General features: G+C 43.3%; 2 protein-coding genes across 5 annotated transcripts; one reads left to right on the top strand and one right to left on the bottom strand.

The window, feature by feature from the left end:
- The first annotated feature begins 3,353 nt into the window (after positions 1–3,353).
- Positions 3,354–17,451, top strand: BOLA3 (bolA family member 3). 4 transcript variants are annotated; one of them, XM_078784529.1, is made up of 4 exons: positions 3,354–3,538; positions 11,408–11,531; positions 13,580–13,668; positions 16,943–17,451. In XM_078784529.1, exons 1-4 carry the CDS (start codon positions 3,485–3,487, stop codon positions 17,015–17,017), a joined length of 342 nt encoding a protein of 113 aa, XP_078640655.1. In that variant the 5' UTR covers positions 3,354–3,484; the 3' UTR covers positions 17,018–17,451. The 4 variants fall into 4 exon arrangements, with proteins under 4 accessions (XP_078640655.1, XP_078640658.1, XP_078640654.1 ...); XM_078784532.1 differs by lacking the exon at positions 3,354–3,538 and adding an exon at positions 3,727–3,995 and having other exon boundaries at positions 11,408–11,509; positions 16,943–16,989; XM_078784528.1 differs by lacking the exon at positions 3,354–3,538 and adding an exon at positions 3,748–3,995.
- Positions 17,452–19,724: 2,273 nt separating this feature from the next.
- Positions 19,725–20,855, bottom strand: LOC137412454 (uncharacterized). The gene is made up of 2 exons (XM_068097745.2): positions 20,750–20,855; positions 19,725–20,606 (listed from the first exon to the last, which is right to left on the bottom strand). Exons 1-2 carry the CDS (start codon positions 20,834–20,836, stop codon positions 19,866–19,868), a joined length of 828 nt encoding a protein of 275 aa, XP_067953846.2. The 5' UTR covers positions 20,837–20,855; the 3' UTR covers positions 19,725–19,865.
- Between the last annotated feature and the right edge of the window lie 3,363 nt (positions 20,856–24,218).

Below are 24,218 nucleotides of genomic sequence, written 5' to 3'. Positions count from 1 at the left end.
CAGGCAACCCCGCCCCCCCGCCCCTCCTTCCACTGATGGCAGGCAACCCCGCCCCCCGCCCCTCCCTCCACTGATGGCAGGCAACCCCACCCCCGCCCCTCCCTCCACTGATGGCAGGCAACCCCGGCCCCCGCCCCTCCCTCCACTGATGGCAGGCAACCCCGCCCCCCGCCCCTCCCTCCACTGATGGCAGGCAACCCCGCCCCCCGCCCCTCCCTCCACTGATGGCAGGCAACCCCGCCCCCCGCCCCTCCCTCCACTGATGGCAGGCAACCCCGCCCCCCGCCCCTCCCTCCACTGATGGCAGGCAACCCCGCCCCCCGCCCCTCCCTCCACTGATGGCAGGCAACCCCGCCCCCCGCGCCCCTCCCTCCACTGATGGCAGGCAACCCCGCCCCCCGCCCCTCCCTCCACTGATGGCAGGCAACCCCGCCCCCCGCCCCTCCCTCCACTGATGGCAGGCAACCCCGCCCCCGCCCCCTCCCTCCACTGATGGCAGGCAACCCCGCCCCCCGCCCCTCCCTCCACTGATGGCAGGCAACCCCACCCCTCCCTCCACTGATGCAGGCAACCCCACCCCCTCCCTCCACTGATGGCAGGCAACCCCGCCCCCGCCCCCCCCCTCCTCCACTGAAGGCAGGCAACCCCGCTCCCCGCCCCTCCCTCCACTGATGGCAGGCAACCCCGCCCCCCCGCCCCTCCCTCCACTGATGGCAGGCAACCCCGCCCCCCGCCCCTCCCTCCACTGATGGCAGGCAACCCCCACCCACCTCCCTCCACTGATGGCAGGCAACCCACCACCCCCTCCCTCCACTGATGGCAGGCAACCACCACCCCCCTCCCTCCCTCCCTCCACTGATGGCAGAAAACCCACGCCCCCCTCCTCCACTGATGGCAGGCAACCCCCACTCCCCCTCCCTCCACTGATGACAGGCAACCCCCGCCCCCCCTCCCTCCACTGATGACAGGCAACCCCCCACCCCTCCCTCCACTGATGGCAGGCAACCCCCACTCCCCTCCCTCCACTGATGACAGGCAACCCCCGCCCCCCCTCCCTCCACTGATGACAGGCAACCCCCACCCCTCCCCCCACTGATGACAGGCAACCCCACCCCTCCCTCCACTGATGGCAGGCAACCCCCGCCCCCCTCCCTCCACTGATGACAGGCAACCCCCCACCCCTCCCTCCACTGATGGCAGGCAACCCCCGCCCCCCTCCCTCCACTGATGACAGGCAACCCCCACCCCTCCCTCCACTGATGACCGGCAACCCCCACCCCTCCGTCCACTGATGGCAGGCAACCCCCACCCCTCCCTCCACTGATGGTAGGCAACCCCCACCCCTCCCTCCACTGATGGCAGGCAACCCCCACCCCTCCCTCCACTGATGGCAGGCAACCCCCACCCCTCCCTCCACTGATGGCAGGCAACCCCCACCCCTCCTCCACTGATGGCAGGCAACCCCCACCCCTCCCTCCACTGATGGCAGGCAACCCCCACCCCTCCCTCCACTGATGGCAGGCAACCCCCACCCCTCCCCTCCACCGATGGCAGGCAACCCCCACCCCTCCTCCACCGATGGCAGGCAACCCCACCCCTCCCTCCACCGATGGCAGGCAACCCCCACCCCTCCCTCCACCGATGGCAGGCAACCCCCACCCCTCCCTCCACTGATGGCAGGCAACCCCCCACCCCTCCCTCCACTGATGGCAGGCAACCCCCACCCCTCCCTCCACTGATGGCAGGCAACCCCCACCCCTCCCTCCACTGATGGCAGGCAACCCCCACCCCTCCCTCCACTGATGGCAGGCAACCCCCACCCCTCCCTCCACTGATGGCAGGCAACCCCACCCCTCCCTCCACTGATGGCAGGCAACCCCCACCCCTCCCTCCACTGATGGCAGGCAACCCCCACCCCTCCCTCCACTGATGGCAGGCAACCCCCACCCCTCCCTCCACTGATGGCAGGCAACCCCCACCCCTCCCTCCACTGATGGCAGGCAACCCCCACCCCTCCCTCCACTGATGGCAGGCAACCCCCACCCCTCCCTCACTGATGGCAGGCAACCCCCACCCCTCCCTCCACTGATGGCAGGCAACCCCCACCCCACCTCCCTCCACTGATGGCAGGCAACCCCCACCCCTCCCTCCACTGATGGCAGGCAACCCCCACCCACCTCCCTCCACTGATGGCAGGCAACCCCCACCCCTCCCTCCACTGATGGCAGGCAACCCCCACCCCTCCCTCCACTGATGGCAGGCAACCCCCACCCCTCCCTCCACTGATGGCAGGCAACCCCCACCCACCTCCCTCCACTGATGGCAGGCAACCCCCACCCCTCCCTCCACTGATGGCAGGCAACCCCCACCCACTCCCTCCACTGATGGCAGGCAACCCCCACCCCTCCCTCCACTGATGGCAGGCAACCCCCACCCCTCCCTCCACTGATGGCAGGCAACCCCCACCCCTCCCTCCACTGATGGCAGGCAACCCCCACCCCTCCCTCCACTGATGGCAGGCAACCCCCACCCCTCCCTCCACTGATGGCAGGCAACCCCCACCCCTCCCTCCACTGATGGCAGGCAACCCCCACCCCTCCCTCCACTGATGGCAGGCAACCCCCACCCCTCCCTCCACTGATGGCAGGCAACCCCCACCCCTCCCTCCACTGATGGCAGGCAACCCCCACCCCTCCCTCCACTGATGGCAGGCAACCCCCACCCCTCCCTCCACTGATGGCAGGCAACCCCCACCCCTCCCTCCACTGATGGCAGGCAACCCCCACCCCTCCCTCCACTGATGGCAGGCAACCCCCACCCCTCCCTCCACTGATGGCAGGCAACCCCCACCCCTCCCTCCACTGATGGCAGGCAACCCCCACCCCTCCCTCCACTGATGGCAGGCAACCCCCACCCCTCCCTCCACTGATGGCAGGCAACCCCCACCCCTCCCTCCACTGATGGCAGGCAACCCCCACCCCTCCCTCCACTGATGGCAGGCAACCCCCACCCCTCCCTCCACTGATGGCAGGCAACCCCCACTCCCTCCCTCCACTGATGGCAGGCAACCCCCACCCCTCCCTCCACTGATTGCAAGCAACCCCCGTCCCTCCACTGATAACTGGCAAAGCGCCCGCCTGCACGTTTTGTCGGCACATATCGAGGTGTCGCGGACGGCGGAGCCGTTGCCGGTTTCGTAAATGGCGGAAACATTGTGCTGTGCAATTGTGCAAAGGATTTGGGCGTTTTTTGTCCATGGTTTCACAAGTTGAGAATCAAATAATTAAATGCAACGTTACTGACTTGTGCTGATTCTATGGTTGTATAAAAATAAAAATTGCTAATTTCAAAGCAAATTGGGTTTGGCGGAAACCAACAAACAACAACAACAACAGTAACATCAACATCGTAATCCCTCGCCGTTTCACAAAACGCGACAAATGCAATTATTCTCCACCGTCCACCCTCTTTTCCCTGCCTTGCCATGAGCCTCCTCAGGATCTCCCGCCGGATAACAGCCGCCTTCTTCCCCGCTCAGGTATGTCTATCACCTTGACAAGAGGGCCCAGACTCCAGTGAGCACCACGTGTTGTGACGTAACTTGGACTCCGTTATTGTGCTTTCATTTACTTTGGCGACCTGCGTGTACTGTACGTCCTCATTGCACTGTACACCCACACTGTATCGTTTTGTTTCATGAGGGGTGTTCGACTGTCCTAGTGTCCTGTCTCCGCAGTCACGTGATACCGCGCGTTCACAATTTTAAAATGACGTCACATTGCGCGTGTCCTTGAATCTCCGTAGTCATTTCGCAGATTTTGGAGTTTCAGAGTTAATTGTGAAATAACCAAGAGCATGTCGGTGAAGGTATCATGTTGAGTTCCTCTGTGCTATTTTGACTTTGCATGGATTTGATCGCTTGGATCGATTTGAAATGCGAAGACCTTGACACAAGAAGAGGACATTTGGCCCATCATGTCTGTGCTCCATCAACAGTAAACACCACATTCATTAATTCCACAGTTTACCTGCTTGATTTCACCGGGGAGGGGAAACATAAAGCTATATACTGTATCTTATACCAGTACCTGTCCAGGGAGACGATTGAATTCCATCCATTTATAAATTTGCAGATTACTCAATGCTTGTTCATAATGTAGATAGCAGAGGGGGGGGGGGGGGGGGGGGGGTGATGAGATTCAGGAATGTCTACATGTTTTAATAGATTGGGCAAAAGATTGGCAGATGCAGTTTCACATAAACAAGTGTGATGTGCTGGCGATGGGTAGAAGTAATGAGAATGGGGATTACGTGATGTAAAGGAGCGAGCAAGGCACAATCTTGGAGCGGGTCACAGGGGAGAAGGATCTGGGGGTAGTAAATGGCAATATATATGGGGGGTAAGCAGGCAGGACAATTCCAGGTAGCTATAGGTCGTGGACAAAAGACTATATAGTATAGTAGCTATAAGTAGTATAGTATGTGGATGGACAAAAGGACCACCGAGGCACTCGGAAACATGGTGGTGGGATGATGAAGTTGGAAAGAAGATTGACGAGAAGAGGAAGAAGTTCAAGGAGTGGCAGAAGGCGAAGGGTACGGGGGCAGAAAAGGCAGAGCATGAAAGTTATAAGGCAGCCAAGAAGGCTGCAAAGAAAGAGGTAGCAAAGGTGCAGGAGGCATGTAGGAAAATGTTCGGAGAACGCTTGGGTTCGGAAGAGGGTCAGAGAGCGGTATTCAGGATTGCAAAGCAGATAGCGAAAGAGAGGTGTGATGTGATGGGGGTGAGTTGCTTGAAGGATGAAGTGGGACAAATCGTTGTGGACCCAGATGGAATTAAAGGAAGATGGAAGAGATATATGGAAATGCTGTTGAATGCAGAGAATGAATGGGATGGCAATATAGAGAGTAACCCAGTTTGAGGACCGGCAGAGAAGATAACCGAGAAGGAAGTTGAGGAAGTGATAAAAGCAATGAAGAGTAGAAAAGCGGGAGGGCCGACGGGAGTTGTGGGAGATATGTTGAAGGCAGCGGGAAATTGGGGTGTGAAGAGAATGACAGATCTGCAATCTGGTGGTGAAAGAAGGCCGCATTCCAGTGGATTGGGAACCGAGTACCCTCGTCCCTCTATACAAGGGGAAAGGTGTGGCTCGGAGTGTGGCTCGTACCGAGCGATAAAGTTATTGGAGCATGGAATGAAGGTATTGGAAAGGGTGTTGGAGAGGAGGATAAGGTAGAAAGTGAAGATTGACGAAATGCAGTTTGGATTTATGCCAGGAAGAGGAACGACAGACGTGCTTTTTATTGTGAGGCAGTTGCAGGAGAAGTATATGGAGAAGAGGAAGAAGTTGTTTCTTGGGTTTGTTGATCTGGAGAAAGCATTCAATCGGGTTCCACGTGAAGTAGTGACATGGGCATTGAGGAAGTTAGGATTGGAGGAATGGTTGATCAGAGTAGTGATGGCAATGTACAAAAGAGCGCACAGCTGTAAGGACGAAGGACGGGAACAGTGGTGAGTTTGAGGTGAAGGCATCAGGGGTCGGTACGGTACTAAGTCCACTACTATTTGTAGCTGTGATAGAGGTGCTGGCTCAGAACGTAAAGGAGGGTTTACCATGGGAGTTGTATGCAGATGATCTGGTGTTGATTGCAGAAAGTATGGATGGACAAGGAGAAGATGAACAAGTGGAAGGAATGTATGGAGACAAAAGGTCTGAAGGTGAATATCGGAAAAACGAAGGTGATGGCAAGTCGTAAAGCATCTGGTGAGGTGGAAAGAACTGGGAAGTGGCCGTGTGCTGTGTGCAGGAAGGGTGTCGGAGTGAATTCCTTTCAATGTACAATGTGCGCAGAGTGGGTTCATCAAAAATGTAGTGGTTTGAGAGGGTCATTAACCAGTGTGGCAGCTACATTCAAGTGTAAGGTGTGCACAGAGGGAGCTGCAGATGGAGGAAATGTTGAGTTGGATCTTGGAGATGGCGTGAAGCTGGAAGGTGTGAAAACATTTTGTTACCTTGGAGACATGCTGAATGGAGAAGGTGGATCAGACTCGGCAACGGTTGCTCGAGTGATATGTGCATGGAAGAAGTTTCGGGAACTGAGTGGCGTGCTGACGAGGAGGGGAGTGTCATTGAAGCTGAAGGGAAAGGTGTATGCTGCATGTGTGAGAAGTGTTATGATTTATGGGAGTGAGACATGGGTAATGAACGTAGAGCAGCAACGAAGGCTGGAAAGGGTGGAAATGCGAATGGTTCGGTGGATGTGTGGAGTATCGTTGAGAGAGAGGAAGACAAATGATGAATTGTGAAAGATGATGGGAATAGAGCCTGTGATTGATGTTGTGAAGAGGAACAGGTTGAGATGGTTTGGTCATGTCTTGAGGAAGGATGAAAGTTGTTGAAAAGAGTGATGGAAATGAATGTAGAAGGAAGTAGAGGATGGGGAAGACCGAGAAAGACTTGGCTAAAGATGGTCGAAGAAGAAATGTGGGCAACGGGGTTAACAAGGAGAGATGCAGAAAATAGGGCAAAATGGAGAACATTGTCATGGGGACCGCAAGGCTAACCCCCGCTCTTGCAGGGAAAATGGCCTTTAAATGCCTGTTGTTGTTGTTGTATAGGTAGTGCAAGGTTGTATTTGTAGTGGGATAAATTTATAAATCAAAAAGGAGGTTTTAACATTGAATAGGAATTTAAGGAGGCCTCGTCTTGAATATTGTGTACAGTATTGGTCACCACAACTCAGGAAGGACATGGCTGCCCTCTAAAGCAGGTACAGACCTCGTCGAGCTACTAGATTGATTCCAGGGCGAGCTGGACTAAGCTATATTAGGAAAGGTTTAAGGAGACGGGACTTTAGACATTAGAAAAGAGGCAATTTGATAGGAATGTGATAATGAAGGGTGTGGAGAAAATAGGTGCAGTGTTCTTCAACAGAGTGGGCAGTGTTAGAACCAGGGGTCATAGCCTGAGGGTAAAGAAGATGAGAGATGGGACAGTTTTAAGTCAGGGCTGTTTCAGTCGGAGAGTGGTTAATAAATGAAATGGTCTCCCCAGAAAGGTAGAGGCAGCAGACGGGATGGATAAGCTTAAATGGGAGTTACATAGGTACCTGGATGCAATGGAGATAAAGTGGTATGAGCATATTGGCTTGTGTGGATGGGTGATGATACTGGGGTTTGTGCAGCATGGGCATGATGAGCCGAATGGCTTTGTGCACCAAAATTCCATGTGTATCCTTGTATGTGGACATTGAGTGGACATCCCCATGCATGACTACGGTTCGAACTCTCGTCTTTACTCTGAAACTATGGCACCTGATCTTTTTTCTGTCCATTTTGCTGAAAAACTCCACTGTCTCTATCTTGTCCACACCCTTCATTATATGAAACATCTCAATGAAATCCCCATGTAATCACCTCCTTTCTAATGCAGAAGTCATTTTCTTCAGCCGCTACTCATCGCTTAGTCTAGCCAGGCCTGGAATCGACCAATTTTCTCTCTGCTGAACCCTCTCCATCTCCTTCCTCAGACGTGGTGACCAAAACAGTACACAAATGGTGGAGCTTATTAGGGTGGTTCTTCAAAATGAAAGTTAGAAAAGTCATGCTCATAACACTTTAAAAAAATTTGTATGTATGAAAAAACCCTTGTGGTCAAATTTTAAGCCATTTGGACTAAATTTAGGGGTTGCACACGGAGTTTGTAATTTCACATATTTGGCTCGCATAAATGTTTGGAGTTGATTATATTTATTCTCCACTGATATACTTGTGATTTTGACCATTACAGTTGACCTATGACCTTGCTATGTACTGCACATTTTGAAGTTGTTTTTAAGTTAATTGAATACAGTGCAGCTGTACTCTGGTGAGCCTGGTGTTGGCTTAGCGGTTAGGGTGCCGGCTTCGGATCCTAGGATCCTGAGTTTGAATCCCGGTCGATCGCTGAATTAACGCCAAGGGGGGTTGATTCAGCCTGTCATCCTTCCGAGGTTGGCAAATTGAGTACCAGCTTGCTGGGATGAATGATCACGGTGTGTACTCCGATTTAGAATAGGTACACCGTATCCCTGCGCATCGTAGGAGGCGACTAAGGGTTGGCATCAGGAAGGGCATCCGGTCCATATAAACATTGCCTCAAAAATGGAACCATGAGGTCATGGGGCCCGCAAGGCTAACCCCTGCTCTCGCGGGAAAAAATGGCCTTAAAACGATCATTCATTCATTCGCAGCTGTACTCTGGTGTATGCAGTTGCTCTTATCGAAGAGTACAATTGTCTCCTAACAAGGAGAGAATAGAAAAGCCAGTATCTGCTTCAGGTTGTGACAGAACATCGCAAGAGGTTTCCCGATTGCAGGAAATCGACGCTTATCCGGCAACAATGAGTGGCTGGCAACCATGTGTCACTGTGCAACCCCTAAAACTTGATGTGTTCAAAAAATATTTCACAGGCAGAAGTTTTACCTCAATACCAAAACATTTAAAGGTTAGGAGTAAAACAATTAAAAAAATTATTTTGCCTTATGTAGCTAAGAATCACCATAGAGTTAATTTTTGTATGGTTGGTTTATTTGAGTCATGTGGAATTCTTCTGGTGTTTACCACGAAGGTTTAACAGGGTTCCTTTGGTGAAGGACGTTTCAGAGCTGAGGAAAAAGGAAGATCAGGACAAGTCGCGTTGAGGACCACAAAGGAAGAGAAAGACTTTGGTGCACTGAGAGACGATGAGCTTATGTTCAGGAATCATATTAACAGTTATTGAACAGAAAGCTAATCAAATCGGAGAAGTAATCAAAAGATCTTTCAAGTAGTTGGACCAAATCTCTGGCTGACATCATGTCAGCATGAACATTTTTTTTCAAGGCCCCAAATTAGGCTCACAACAGGCATCACATATCATCCGAATCACCTTCAATTATGAGTTTTTAAAAACGATGAACAAAACTGACGTCGTCCTATCAACCTTTCTTATCGTCACGCATTCAGTAGGGGATCGGAGGATGGAGTCCATCTCTGTACAAGTAGTGGTTGAGATTTCACCTGAGAGGAAGTGTTAGCATGAAGAGTTGGCAACAATTTGAACGAACTCCCTGTCTCTGGTAATACCCCGTTCAGTAAACATTTCTAAAGCCAGATTTCACAAGCACCAGAGAGCGAACGATGAACAAACAATGGTGCAAGGAAAATGTTGCGACTCCCAAGGAAGCGGAAGGGCAGAAGTAAATGTGGAACACAAAGGAAATGGTACAAAGCTATTGGACTTTGGTGTTCAAACAAGAGATTTCCCTGTAAGGTATTAAATTGAGCAGAAGTTTGTATTTTACCTGCTGCAAAGTTTTTCAGCAATTGTGATTGTGATTGTAATCAAAAACATTTCCATTCCACCTCGTTCATTGATGCTTTGATCCCTTCAGATAGGCCTGCACATATGACAACAATCCCCTCTACCCTATCCCTCATCCCCTCTTTTCCCCCCTCCATCATTCTCCTTCTACCCTCTTCCTCATACTTCCTCTCCCTACCCCCTCTACACCTTAACCCTCCCCTCTCCCCATCCTCTCTCTCCCTCCTCCCCCCCCTCCACTCTTTCTCCTCCCTACTCTCCCTCCTCCCCTTTCTGCCACTGCTCTTCCCCCTCCCCTAGCCCCTTTCCCCTCTCTCTCTCCTCTGTGTCCCTCCACCACTCCCTCCTGTTGTATAACAATGACAGCCCACACGCATGTTCTTCAACTCAAACGTTTAATGGCGTCTCCTTCACCCACTCCTCACCACAGCTCGTCCACGTCACTACCGGTTACGAATCATCATTTCCGGGTCATTATGCATTCATTAATATTCATGTAACTCCCAATACCACATATTCCTTTTTTCGTGAAGATAACAACTAATAATGAAAAAACAAGAACATAGTAAGCATGTAATTGATTGTAAATATAATGAAAACTGAATCACCATACCACATATCCCATTATTCCTTTTTTTTCGTGAAGATAACAACAACTGGTAATTAAAAACAAAGTAAGCATGTAATTGAAGGTAAACACGTCACATTACAAAGTCCTTGGTCCATGCAGGGGCTCGATGATGTCTGGTCCCACGACAAACACCTGGGGTAATAACTTGTGGAGGCATTTGTTGGACAGGGTTATGTGCCCTATAATACTCAAAACCTGTCAAACTTTCAGCAGCAAGTCCATTTGGGGTTTGAATGGCAGGTGCGAGATGAATTGCATTCCACACTTTCCCATCAGAGAGTCTGGAGGTAGCAGGACCTCTCTGTTCAATGATCTTGAGGGGAGGGATTGGGTAAACTTGGTTTGTCCTTTCTTGTGAAATCCAGGTTTCAGAACTCGCACGAAAGAATCACATTCAAAGGTGGAAGGTTTTGCTCCCCGGCGCTTGTCTGTGTAATGTTTAGACTTCTCTTGTTTTTGTTGAATGCAGTCTCACATTCTTGTGTCTTACAGCAGGTATGCTGATTTGACGGTCCCCAATGTGCAACTTGGTGTGAAGTGTACATCCATGTAGAAGTTCAGCAGGAGTCTGATGAGTTCCAATGGAGTTAGGATTAGATGTCCGACAAGCCGATGTTTGATGAACAGAGGTACTTAGCACTGGTGCAGGACTAACACATCCATTAACAATATTCAGTCAGAGTAGTGAAAAGGTTCATGCCAAGTATAGGTGTTCCAGAAGGCACAATGAAGAAATCAGCAGGCACAGAAACATGGTTGTGTTGCACCTGTACGTGAAGACAAACAACCACAGTGATTTATTTTTTCAGGTAAGTCACCAAGTGTCATTTTGGTTCTGTAAGAAGTGCATTCTTGAAATGTTCCAGGTTGGTAGACTCTGGAAGTATTGAAACGACTGAACCTGTGTCCACCATTAATTTAGTTGAGCATGCCTGTCCATCAGGTGTGCAAAGATGAACGTCACAAAATAGGTTCCTTATAATTTTTTCCCAAAAGTTCAAAATAATTACGCCTCATCTTTTCCGGGTCAACATGCATTCATTAATATTCATGTGCTCCCAATACCACACCTCCCTTCCTCCTCCCCCCTTAATCTCCCCTGATGCCCTCCTCCCCTCTCTCCCTCACCCCTGTTTCCTCCCCATCGCCCTTTCCCCCATTCCCCCTCTACTCCTCCACTCTCCCCATTGAAATATGAGCATAGATAGTTGTGGTCCAATCCTAGGGGTTTATCCATGCTCTATGCTCTATATGCTCAGTATGTAGCTTGGAAGCATCACATACCATTTCTAATGTATCTTGCATGACTCGTTTTCTTGTTTACGTGAGTTAATTGTTGATTTTCCTTTTGCTATTCGAGATTACCTAATCTCTACGTGACCTTTTCCCACATATAATGTTGACTTATCTGCAAATGCTTTTTTGTTTCAGCCCGCTACATCTGTGCTACTGAGGCTTCTGTCTTCACAAAGCAGTGAGGGCGAGATTAAAATTTTAGCAATTCTCAGGGAAAAGTTTCCAAAAGCCAAAAACGTAAGAGTGGTTGACATTTCAGGTGAGTAAGAATGGACTGTTGTTATTGTCATGCTACAACTATCACTTACACTTTTAACATGCTAACATTTCATTGGAGATCATGCCATATTGTAGCTTGCTCAATATGTTTACGTCTTGTTATCAAGAAGTGGCTGATATGCATCATCTGTTACTAAAAGGAGAAACGTCTGTCCGTCCGTATGGCACGCTTCATTCTAAAGGTTCCTGCTGTTGTATAATAATAAACATGGGACCGTTGGAAAGCTAATAACCAATTTACTTGGAATAAAAATTTGTGTCCGTTTAATCATAAACGTTGCCGTTTTAAAAGCAGTATTTTCTGGATCGAAGAGGAAGCAGAAATGGGAGCTAAATGCAGTGGTTCCAATGGTAACATCTATTATTGTACGACAGCAGGAACACTTCAGAAGGACACGAAAGGAGCACAAAAACAATAACAACAAGAAAGAGCAATCAGAGATTGCAGACCCACGCCAGGACGTGTTTTCAGTATTTTTTTTTCAGGCTTTTGTGTTAAAACAAATATGGCGGCCGAACCACGTGACTGATAACATCGTCATTATGTTTTTTCTCCACCAATTGATCCCGAGATGACACTCAAGAAATTTCATCTTGATCTGATGAAGTTTTATACTTGTCGAATTATGACATCATAATGGAGGCACCTATGACATCATCATTAACATATTTTATTCCCCATGGAGAGTTCTTTACAATGAGCCATGTCTCATATTTTCTATGCAGCACTTTCAGAGATATAGAGGTGCAAAGTTTTTTCCAAAATGGTGCCCATACCACGTGACATATGACGTCATAAATATAATTTTAAAATTCTACAGGTGGAGTTGCACCTCTGGTGAAAATTTCCTGTCAATCGGAGCAATGGTTGCAGAGAAAATCATATTTATTCTATGCGGACAAACAAACAAACAGACAAATGAAAAATCACTCATAGAGCGACACTTGGCAAAAGAGAACAAAGCAGAATGGCACTCAGTAGAGCATCCTTTTGACCTCACAAATAATTTGTGGTTGAATTCAGTTAGCCGATATGTAAATCCAATTCAAATTTCAAGTCAATCGGATGAAAATTGAGGATTTTAGAAATTCAAAAAAAAAGTGATTGGCCTTTGGCCTATGTTGACCTTTTGGCCTATGCCGATCTCAAAATAGTTGGTGGTTGAATTCAGTAGGCTGATATGTAAATCCTATTCAAATTTAAGGGTAAATCTGATGAAAATTGAGGATTTTAGAAATTTGAAAAAAGTGGTTGATCTTTGGCCTATGTTGACCTTTTGGCCGAAGCTGAACTCAAAAATAGTTGGTGGTTGAATTCAGTTAGCCGATATATAAATCATATTCAAATTTCAGGGTCAATCGGATGAAAATTGAGGATTTTAGAAATGTGAAAAAAGTGTTTGATCTTTGGCATATGTTGACCTTTTGGCCTATGCTGATCTCAAAATAGTTGGTGGTTGAATTCAGTTAGCCGATATGTAAATCCTATTCAAATTTCAAGTCGATCGGATTAAAATTGAGGATTTTAGATGTATGAAAAAAGTGGTTGACCTTTGGCCTATGTTGACCTTTTGACCTCAAAGATATATAGGGTTTTGTCGGACCACGAACTCTACCATTTGGTGAAGTTTCGTGAAGATCGGTTTCAAATTGTGACCTGTAGGCAAGTATAAGTGAGCGGACTGACAAACACACACACAAACCGGAGTGATCAACATACTTGCAAAAAAAAAAAAAAACTTTCTTTTTTGCCAAGTAACAAACAAAAGGACTTAAATGCAATACCCTCTCCTCAGGCGAGGGTAATAACGACAGCAGCAACAACAATTCTGTGTTCTAAACGATCCTTTTAGCATGTTTCACTTCATTTTACATTCTAATTGAGATTTACACATAGGCAATGGGAATGGGTAATCGTTCCTTTTGGGGGACAGTCTGAGAATTGCCTGTGATGATGGAGCAAATTTCTCTGTAAATTTCAGTGAAATTTGCAAGGACAGATTGGGAAATGGTTGTTGTTGTGTGCAGGTGGTTGTGGAGCAATGTACGAGGTTCACTTGGAGTCTGAGGAGTTTCAAGGAAAGCGGACGGTGCAACAGCATTTCATGGTCAATGAGGTCTGATGACACTTCATGCATGACATGGCTCCAGTAAACTGTTACACTTTGTAAAACCCTGGACTCTGTCTTCTTGATTTTATATTTCACTATGTATGCTCTTACACACCTTTGTTTTGAATTCTATAAATGTGGGATTTGTTCTAACTTTGTTTAATCTTTTTATTGTTTTTGTAAGACAGAGCCACCCCCTCTCTCCCCACCTCGTTGTGAGAGTGGGCACAGTGTTTCACACAAATGTTGGATGCAACATGCCCCAACATGCCCATGCCCCCAACATGTGACAAAGTTATTATTATTCAACTGTATGTCTCCCACATCCTTTATCATGGAAAAATCAAACCTTTTGTGGAAACAAAAAAAAAACTCTCTAGGATGGATCCTTTTTGTCATGTCGTCAATGGGTAAACACCTTGTAATCTATTTGAGAAAGGTGCGGCTTCTTTAGTGTGACTTATCTCATTATTACTACAGTGTACCTCCAGGTTTCGGCTATCCTGCTTCATGCAGTTTGGTCATTCTTCTGGGATTCATGATCTTTCCTGCAGTGACTGTGACTCACTCTCTCTCTCTCTCTCTCTCTCTCTCTCTCTCTGTCTCTCTGTCTCTCTCTGTCTTAAAACCAAACTTTGTTTAAGGAAATGCTTCACATATCAATGCTTTCTTCTTTCTTGCATAACTGTGACTTTGAAAAGGCATGTACAAGTCTTAATCAGGGGATACAGAGTTTATTTGAAGTTGTTGTTGTTTGGGAATTATTGAGTAAGAATTCACAATTTTGGATAACCTTGTACAGACGCATGTAAGACGCATTGAAACTCTGACAATGACAAATCCCAGACACTCAACGAGAGACATTATCTCTTGTTGGGAAAGTCAGTTAGAGTTGTGAAATTTTCACTCAGTAGTATTTGCGTTCTTTCCAAGAGAAGTTGATATTGAAATTGAAACTCCTGAAGAAGTTGATATTAAATTAAAGTTGAACCTCCTTACAAAGTTGATATTGAAATTAAAGTTGAAACTCCTTACAAAGTTGATATTGAAATTGAAGTTGATATTCCTTATGAAGTTGATATTCCTTATGAAGTTGAAATTGAAGTTGAAACTCCTTACGAAGTTGTTATTGAAATTGAAGATGAAACTCCTTACGAAGTTGATATTGAAATTTAAGTCGATACTCCTTTAGAAGTTGATATTGAAGTTGAAACTCCTTAAGAAGGGTCTGGAAGTCACCTCTGGAAGTTGATACTCCTTAAGATGTTGATATTGAAATTGAAGTTGAAACTCCTTACCAAGTTGATATTGAAATTTAAGTTGATACTCCTTTAGAAGTTGATATTGAAATTTAAGTTGAAACTCCTTATGAAGTTGATATTGAAATTTAAGTCGATACTCCTTTAGAAATTGATATTGAAATTTAAGTTGAAACTCCTTACGGAGTTGATATTGAAATTTAAGTCGATACTCCTTCAGAAGTTGATATTGAAATTTAAGTCGATACTCCTTTAGAAGTTGATATTGAAATTTAAGTCGATACTCCTTTAGAAGTTGATATTGAAATTTAAGTCGATACTCCTTTGGAAGTTGATATTTAAATTTAAGTTGAAACTCCTTTTGAAGTTGATATTGAAGTTGAAACTCCTTAAGAAGTTGTTATTGAAATTTAAGTCGATACTCCTTCAGAAGTTGATATTCCTTATGAAGTTGATATTGAAATTGAAGTTGAAACTCCTTTACGAAGTTGTTATTGAAATTTAAGTCGATACTCCTTAAGAAGTTGATATTGAAATTGAAGTTCAAACTCCTTATGCACTTGTTATTGAAATTTAAGTCGATACTCCTTTAGAAATTGATATTGAAATTGAAGATGAAACTCCTTACGAAGTTGATATTGAAATTTAAGTCGATACTCCTTTAGAAATTGATATTGAAATTGAAGTTGAAACTCCTTAAGAAGTCTCTGGAAATCACCTCTGGAAGTTGATACTCCTTAAGAAGTTGATGTTGAAGTTGATATTGAAATTGAAGTTGAAACTCCCTACGAAGTTGATATTTAAATTTAAGTCGATACTCCTTTAGAAGTTGATATTGAAATTTAAGTCGATACTCCTTTAGAAGTTGATATTGAAATTTAAGTCGATACTCCTTTGGAAGTTGATATTGAAATTTAAGTTGAAACTCCTTATGAAGTTGATATTGAAGTTGAAACTCCTTAAGAAGTTGATATTGAAATTTAAGTCGATACTCCTTTAGAAGTTGATATTGAAATTAAAGTTGAAACTCCTTTACGAAGTTGTTATTGAAATTTAAGTCGATACTCCTTTGGAAGTTGATATTGAAGTTGAAACTCCTTAAGAAGTCTCTGGACGTCACCTCTGGAAGTTGATACTCCTTAAGAAGTTGATGTTGAAGTTGATATTGAAATTGAAGTTGAAACTCCTCAAGAAGTTGATATTGAAATTTAAGTCGATACTCCTTTAGAAGTTGATATTGAAATTTAAGTTGAAACTCATTTACGAAGTCGATATTGAAATTTAAGTCGATACTCCTTTTGAAGTTGTTATTGAAATTTAAGTCGATACTCCTTCAGAAGTTGATATTGAAATTGAAGTTGTAACTCCTTTTGAAGTTGTTATTGAAATTTAAATCAATACTCCTTTAGAAATTGATATTGAAATTGAAGTTGAAACTCCTTACGAAGTTGATATTGAAATTTAAGTCCATACTCCTTTAGAAGTTGATATTGAAGTTGAAACTCCTTAAGAAGTCTCTGGAAGTCACCTCTGGAAGTTGATACTCCTTAGGAAGTTGATGTTGAAGTTGATATTGAAATTGAAGATGAAACTCCTTACGAAGGTGATATTGAAATTTAAGTTGAAACTCCTTATGAAGGTGATATTGAAATTGAAGTTGAAACTCCTTACGAAGTTGATATTGAAATTGAAGTTGAAACTCCTTACGAAGGTGATATTGAAATTTAAGTTGATGCTCCTTTAGAAGTTGATATTGAAATTTAAGTCGATACTCCGTCAGAAGTTGATATTGAAATTTAAGTTGAAACTCCTTATAAAGTTGATATTGAAGATGAAACTCCTGAAGAAGTTGATATTGAAATTGAAGTTGAAACTCCTTAAGAAGTTGACATTGAAGTTGATGCTCCTTTAGAAGTTTATATTGAAATTGAAGTTGATTGATACTCCTTAAGAAGTTGATATTGAAATTGCATTTTACCGGTATGCACTGTATTGAATTATTAGTTTCTTGTATTCAACAGGCATTGAAACATGAAATCAAGGAAATGCATGGACTTAGAATATTCACAAAGTCCCCATCCTCAGAAACGGAATGAATGCAACAGAGCAACCTTTATATTCTACCGAATCATTTAAATACTATATGGTGCTAAATATTTGTATCAGATGGTGCTTACCAGTCATACATGAGAATGTTATACCAAATGAAAATGTTGTAATTGTAATACTTGAAAAAGAAATCGCTCGTTTTGAAAGTTGTGTATATTGACATAAAATGGCATACAACTTTGTTTTGTGTGATCTGCTTGACATGCACTCTTGATATAAAGAGCATTGTGGAATACTGTGTTTAGATCTGCAAATATCTCTGGGAGAATGTTTGAAAAACTGAGGAAGACTACGTGATCACAAATTAGCAACTGTACAATCACTTTTCTAGTAACACAAGTGGATATGAAAAGTTGCTGGCTTTCTAGTTTAGCATTTGTTAAATGCAGACATGTCAAATAAAAGTGTGCTGCTGATACAATTACTGTGCACATCAATTCAAAAATTGGTCCTGATATTCTCTTGGCTACATGCTATCCTGAACATGTCTTCCAAGTTACACAAGTACAACCACAACTCATAACTGTCAATCAGTTGGACCAAGTCATCTTTCCGATATATAATATACAGTGTGTGTGTTTGTTGTACACCGCTCCTTTCCTATGCCATCTCCAGGCATTGCAAATCGTCACTGCCGGGCACCGAAGGGGGCTCGGCAGTGACTCATGCTGAAAGGGAGTACTCAGTTTTCATTCTGGTTGTTTGTTTGTTGTACACCGCTCCTTTCCTATGCCATCTCCAGGCATTGCAAATCGTCATTGCTGGGCACCGAAGGGGGCTCGGCAGTGACGCACGCTGAAAGAGAGTACTCAGTTTTCACTCTGGTTGTTGTACACCGCTCCTTTCCTATGCCATCTCCAGGCATTGCAAATCGTCATTGCTGGGCACCGAAGGGAGCTCGGCAGTGACGAATGCTGAAAGAGAGTACTCAGTTTTCACTCTGGTTGTTTTCTTGTTTGTTTGTCCGGACGATATCTCAGCCATCCTTTGAGCTAGGAAGCTGAAATTTCGGCACAGTAGTGAGCAAGTCCTTTGTCAAAAACGGTATTTTTTGTTTTTTGATTAATCAATTAATTGAGGAGTTATTTAATTATTAGCGATTAATTAAGTACTTATTTAATTAATTAAATTTCCTTTCTCTTCTGACCATTAACTCAGGCACCTTTTGAGTTAGGAAGCTGATATTTGGACATGCCAATGACCAGGTGATTTGGCTGCAAAGGCTATTTTTGATTTATTAATGAATCAATCAATTAATCGATTAATTATGTAATTATTCCATTAATGACCAAAAATTTTTTTTTTTTTAAGTTACAGATTCTGATGAAATGGTGGTGGTTTATGTGTTCTGTGACCGAATTGATTAATAATTTAATTTTTAATGATTATTATTTATTTATTTTCATTATTCATCATTTATTTATTTTCTTTCTCATTTGGCCAATATCTCAGGCACCTTTTGAGCTCGGAAGCTAATATTTGGACATGACAGACCAAGTGATGTGGCTATCAAGGATATTTTTGATTTATTGATTAATCATTTAATCGATTAATTATTTATTGATTAATCGATTAATTATTTATTGAGTAATCAATTAATTATTTAATTTTTTATTAATGACTTATTTAATTACATTTCTAAAAGATACATCTTCGGATGAAGCACTAGTGGTTTAGTTATGCTATTAGCCAATTGATTATGAAAATAATTTGTGATAATCTTTTATTGATTTTAATTATACAATTAATCAATCAATTAGTGTACACCTCTCCCTCCCAATGCAGCCTCAATGAGCTGCACTGCGGTATTGCCGGGCGCCGGAGGCACCCCGGCAATGCCGCGCTGTAGGATATTTAATTATTTGGCATGGGGGCGGTGTACTTTGAATGTATCTGTACTTGTTTTCTTTCTTTCTTGTTTGTTTGTTTGTTACTTTGTTTGTCCGGGCGATATCTCAGCCATCCTTTGAGCGAGGAAGCTGAAATTTCGGCACAATAGTGAGCAAGTCCTTTGTCAAAAACGATTTTATTTTTTTTGATTAATCAATAAATTGAGGAGTTATTTAATTATTAGCGATTAATTAAGTACTTATTTAATTAATCAAATTTCCTTTCTCTTCTGACCATTAACTCAGGCACCTTTTGAGTTAGGAAGCTGATATTTGGACATGCCAATGACCAGGTGATTTGGCTGCAAAGGATATTTTTGATTTATGAATGAATCAATTAATCGATTAATTATTTAATTATTCGATTAATGACAAAAAAAATTTTTTTTTTTAAATTACAGATTCTGATGAAATAGTGGTAGTTTATGTGTTCTCTGACCAAATTGATTAATAATTTAATTTTTTTATGATTATTATTTATTTATTTTCATTATTAATCATTTATTTATTTTCTTTCTCATTTGGCCAATATCTCAGGCACCTTTTGAGCTGGGAAGCTAATATTTGGACATGAGTGACCAAGTGATGTGGCTATCAAGGATATTTTTGATTTATTGATTAATCATTTCATCTATTAATCATTTATTGATTAATCGATTAATTACACTGGTCTGCGTCATTTCAGAGGTCTAGGTTTTCTCAACGGTCCTTATATGCTTTTTGCATGCTGAATTTAGAAATGTATCTCATTTCGCTCTATCAGGTCAAGTTTTTATGCTATCTCAATTTTAAGGAAAAAAAATAATCAAAATTTTTGTTTTTTTAATTAGCCTTTTTAAAATTCAAAATCAGACTTACATTGACAGAAAATGTACAAACTATATATAAAATGACGCACAAGTACCGTTAATGTGAAATTCAACATTAAAAAGACGAAGGAAAACAATTAATGCGGAATAAATGGCATTCGCAAAGATTTTCGTCTGTGTGTCGCATCTGTAACATCTCTCTTGAGGCACCAACAGTTGTCTGCAAGCATGTTGACATCCCATCGGCCCTGGTACCTCTCTTCCATCACTCGAATATCCTGGTGAAACCGTTCTCCTTGCTCCTCGCTGACATCACCACAGTTTTCCGGAAAGTAGTCTAAATGCGAGCTGAGAAAATGCATCTTTATGGACATGCGTGCACCAAGAGCCTGGAAGCTCTGCAGGAGCCCTTCCACAACACATTCATACTCTGGACTTCGGTGATTGCCCAGAAAGTTCGTCACAATGGATTTGAATGAGAGCCAGGCATTCCTCTCATTGCTCTCCATACTTTCGTCGAATTTAGGATCTTTCATAAGCTCCCTGATCTGAGGGCCATCAAAAATGCCTGCTTTCAGTTTGGCCTCACTTACGCGAGGACATTTCTTGTTCAGGAAAGCGAAAGCTCGACCTTCTTTGTTCAGTGCTTTGACAAAATTCTTCATAAGTCCGAGCTTGATGTGCAGTGGCGGAAGTAGAATCTTCTGAGGATTCACAAGAGCGTGTGACACAACGTTGTGGGAACCTGGTTCCAGGCCAGATCTTTCTGGCCAGTTGCGTTGTACATAGTGCTGCTTGTCTGCTCGGCTGTCCCACAGACAGAGAAAGCAGGGGTATTTGGTGTAGCCGCCTTGTAGACCCAGCACCATGGACACAACCTATAAATAAAAATAAAGAACACACATATTTGTTTTAAAATTTGTTATTCCAGTTTATTAAAAATATATATTTTAATCCATGTTAAGAATATTTCAATAAATAAAGTAGAAAAATATATGTAACTAGGTTGACACCAACATACCTTTAGGTCTCTGCAAATCATCCAATTGTGATCTTTGTATTTCAAAGCAGTTAGCAAATGCTCCATGTTACTATAGTTCTCAGTCATCTGTACCGAGTGACCCACCGGAACAGACGTGATCTTGTTGCCATTGAAGAGTAGTACTGCTTTCAAGCTTCTACTTGAGGAGTCAATGAAGAGCAGCCATTCTGTAGGATCATACGCTAAACCCATAGCTGCAATGAGGCTGGTGATGTTGCTACAGTAAACCAGAGAAACTTCATCGTCCGAACTAAAATATTCTCGAAACTCTTCTTCACCGCTGCGGTACCAGGAGAATGTAGTTTCAGGAGCTAACAAACGATTTTCACAAAGTCATGACCCTAGCAACTGAGCAGATTCTTTGGACAAACACAAATCTCGTGTCAAATCGTTCAACTCCGCTTGGCTAAAGAGTTTGGGTTGACTTGTCTCGCCCGTAGGTTGATATGTACCAGATATGTCACCATCTTCCATTTATTCATCGGAATCGGACGCCGAATGTCTGCAATTTTCGGGCGGTGCTGGAATTGGAATTCCTGGTCCATGAGGCACTGGTTTAATGGCAGATGGAACGTCTTGATACTTTAAGTGTTGCTTGTTTTTTCGATTTATGCCTAAAATGAAAGAGATAGACATACCGTCAAGGGGGTGACATGATATATAAAGTTAAACAATTTAGAATGTTTGGGAATTTATTAAACATAAAGTTAAACTCAAACAAAATTGATAAACTCACCTTGTAGGTTTGTCATACAGAAATAACAGTCATTAGTATGATCTCTTCCCTCCCTCCACACCATTGGGATACCAAAAGGCAGACACTCAATCTTCTTGTGGCTCCAGTGCCGCAGACTCTCAACGCACGTTTTGCAGCATATGTGAGGGGCAAAGGCTTTGTCCTGGTCACCAAGTTTCATTCCAAAGTATGCGTGATAGCTTTTCCTTACAAAACGTGTGATGTTAGACTGCCGGTCTGGCATGGTCACTTTACCACAGATATAGCAGAACTTGTTTGGGTCATTCTTGCACTTTCAATTCATCGTGAATCACAGTAATGTTATAGTAAGGAGGACACTACGCAGGACGTACTGCCGCTCACGTGCACCTAAGTGGACAGGAGACACCAGACTGAGCCACGCAGCTGCTGGAGCGACTGAAGTTGGGTGTTGCCAGAAACAACGATTTATCTATATATTTCTGAAATTGAAATGAAAGTAATTGAGAAAGCACTTTCTTCCACATTAAGTGTACTTGTGTGTCATTATATGTATAGTTTGTACATTTTCTGTCAATGTAAGACTGATTTTGAATTTTTTAAAATGCTAATTTAAAAAACAAAATTTTTGATTATTTTTTTCCTTAAAATTGAGATAGCATAAAAACTTGACCTGATTGAACGAAATTAGATACATTTCTGAATTCAGCATGCAAAAAACATATAGGAAACGTTGAGATACCCTAGACCTCTGAAAAAAATATTTCAAATGCAGCCCAGTGTTATTTATTGAGTAATTAATTAATTATTTAATTTTTTCTAAATGACATTTAATTAAATTTCTAAAAGATACATCTTCGGATGAAGCACTAGTGGCTTAGTTATGCGATTAGCCAATTGATTATGAAAATATTTTGTGATAATCTTTTATTGATTTTAATTATACAATTAATCAATCAATTAGTGTACACCTCTCCCTCCCAATGCAGCCTCAATGAGCTGCACTGCGGTATTGCCGGGCGCCAGAGGCGCCCCGGCAATGCCACGCTGCAGCATATTTAATTATTTGGCATGGGGCGGTGTACTTTGAATGTATTTGTACTTGTTTTCTTTCTTTCTTGGTTGTTTGTTTGTCCGGGCGATATCTCAGCCATCCTTTGCGCTAGGAAGCTGAAATTTCGGCACAATAGTGAGCAAGTCCTTTGTCAAAAACGGTATTTTTTGCTTTTTTGATTAATGAATTAATTGAGGAGTTATTTAATTATTAGCGATTAATTAAGTATTTATTTAATTAATCAAATTTCCTTTCTCTTCTGACCATCAACTCAGGCACCTTTTGAGTTAGGAAGCTGATATTTGGACATGCCAATGACCAGGTGATTTGGCTGCAAAGGCTATTTTTGATTTATTAATTAATCAATTAATCGATTATTTATTTAATTATTTGATTAATGACTAAAAAAAATTTTTTTTTTAAGTTACAGATTCTGATGAAATGGTGGTGGTTTATGTGTTCTCTGACCGAATTGATTAATAATTTAATGTTTTTTGTGATTATTATTTATTTATTTTCATTATTAATCATTTATTTATTTTCTTTCTCATTTGGCCAATATCTCAGGCACCTTTTGAGCTCGGAAGATAATATTTGGACATGAGTGACCAAGTGATGTGGCTATCAAGGATATTTTTGATTTATTGATTAATCATTTAATCGATTAATTATTTATTGATTAATCAATTAATTATTTAATTTTTTATTAATGAGTTATTTAATTAAATTTCTAAAAGATACATCTTCGGATGAAGCACTCACTCATGGTTTAGTTATGCTATTAGCCAATTGATTAAGAAAATATTTTGTGATAATCTTTTATTGATTTTAATTATACAATTAATTGATCAATTAGCACACACCTCTCTATGAGCTGCACTGCGGTATTGCCGGGCGCCAGAGGCGCCCCGGCAATGCCGCGCTGTAGGATATTTCATTATTTGGTATGGGGGCGGTGTACTTTGAATGTATGTGTACTTGTTTGTTTGTTTGTTTGTTCTGAATTGCTGGCCATACCTTTTGACCAGCATAGCTCAAACTTGTCATGAGGACTGTTCACTCCCCCAGGGTGGTTTTGCACTATAAACCTCCCCTCCCAACCCCCAATAGGTACACCATTCCACCCATGGGGCTCACTCACACTTGGCATGAAGAGTGTCCACTATGCCAGGATAGTTTTGCACTTTGCCCCGCCTCCTGCCCCAACCCCACCCTCCTCCCGCCCCTTCCTGTCACCCTCGATTGTTGGTTTGTCCTGATTTGCCACCCACACCTTTTGAGCCACTGGAGTCAAACGCCATGAAAACTGTTTCATCGGGTAATTAATGTCGCTTATTCTGAGGCCTAGTATTAGTAGGCTTAGGCTACCATCTCCGACCTTGTGGTTTTGTTTTCTCTCAGCCGTTCGTTGAATGTGCTGCAATTACTTTCGTTCTCTGTTTCGTCCCAGTCGTTCACCCATACTTCCTTGTTTAATATCTCTACTAAAAAAAAAAAAAAAAAAAACCCAAAAAAATATTTCCTTCTCAGTTCTTATTCGTTTATTTGTTGTTCTTATTTGTTCGTTCGTTCTTCATTCACGTTGTTCGTGATCACGCGATTACGTGGTTAGAAATGTTTAATCTCTCCCCTGAAGAACTGTATTCTGTCGTGTATTATAACACCTTTTTCTTCTTCTC

Source organism: Myxine glutinosa, chromosome 9 (genome assembly GCF_964187855.1).
Source record: "Myxine glutinosa chromosome 9, kmMyxGlut1.1, whole genome shotgun sequence".
Taxonomy (NCBI): domain Eukaryota; kingdom Metazoa; phylum Chordata; class Myxini; order Myxiniformes; family Myxinidae; genus Myxine; species Myxine glutinosa.
The sequence above is the reverse complement of the archived record's forward strand: the minus strand, read 5'-3'. Positions and strand labels throughout refer to the sequence as shown.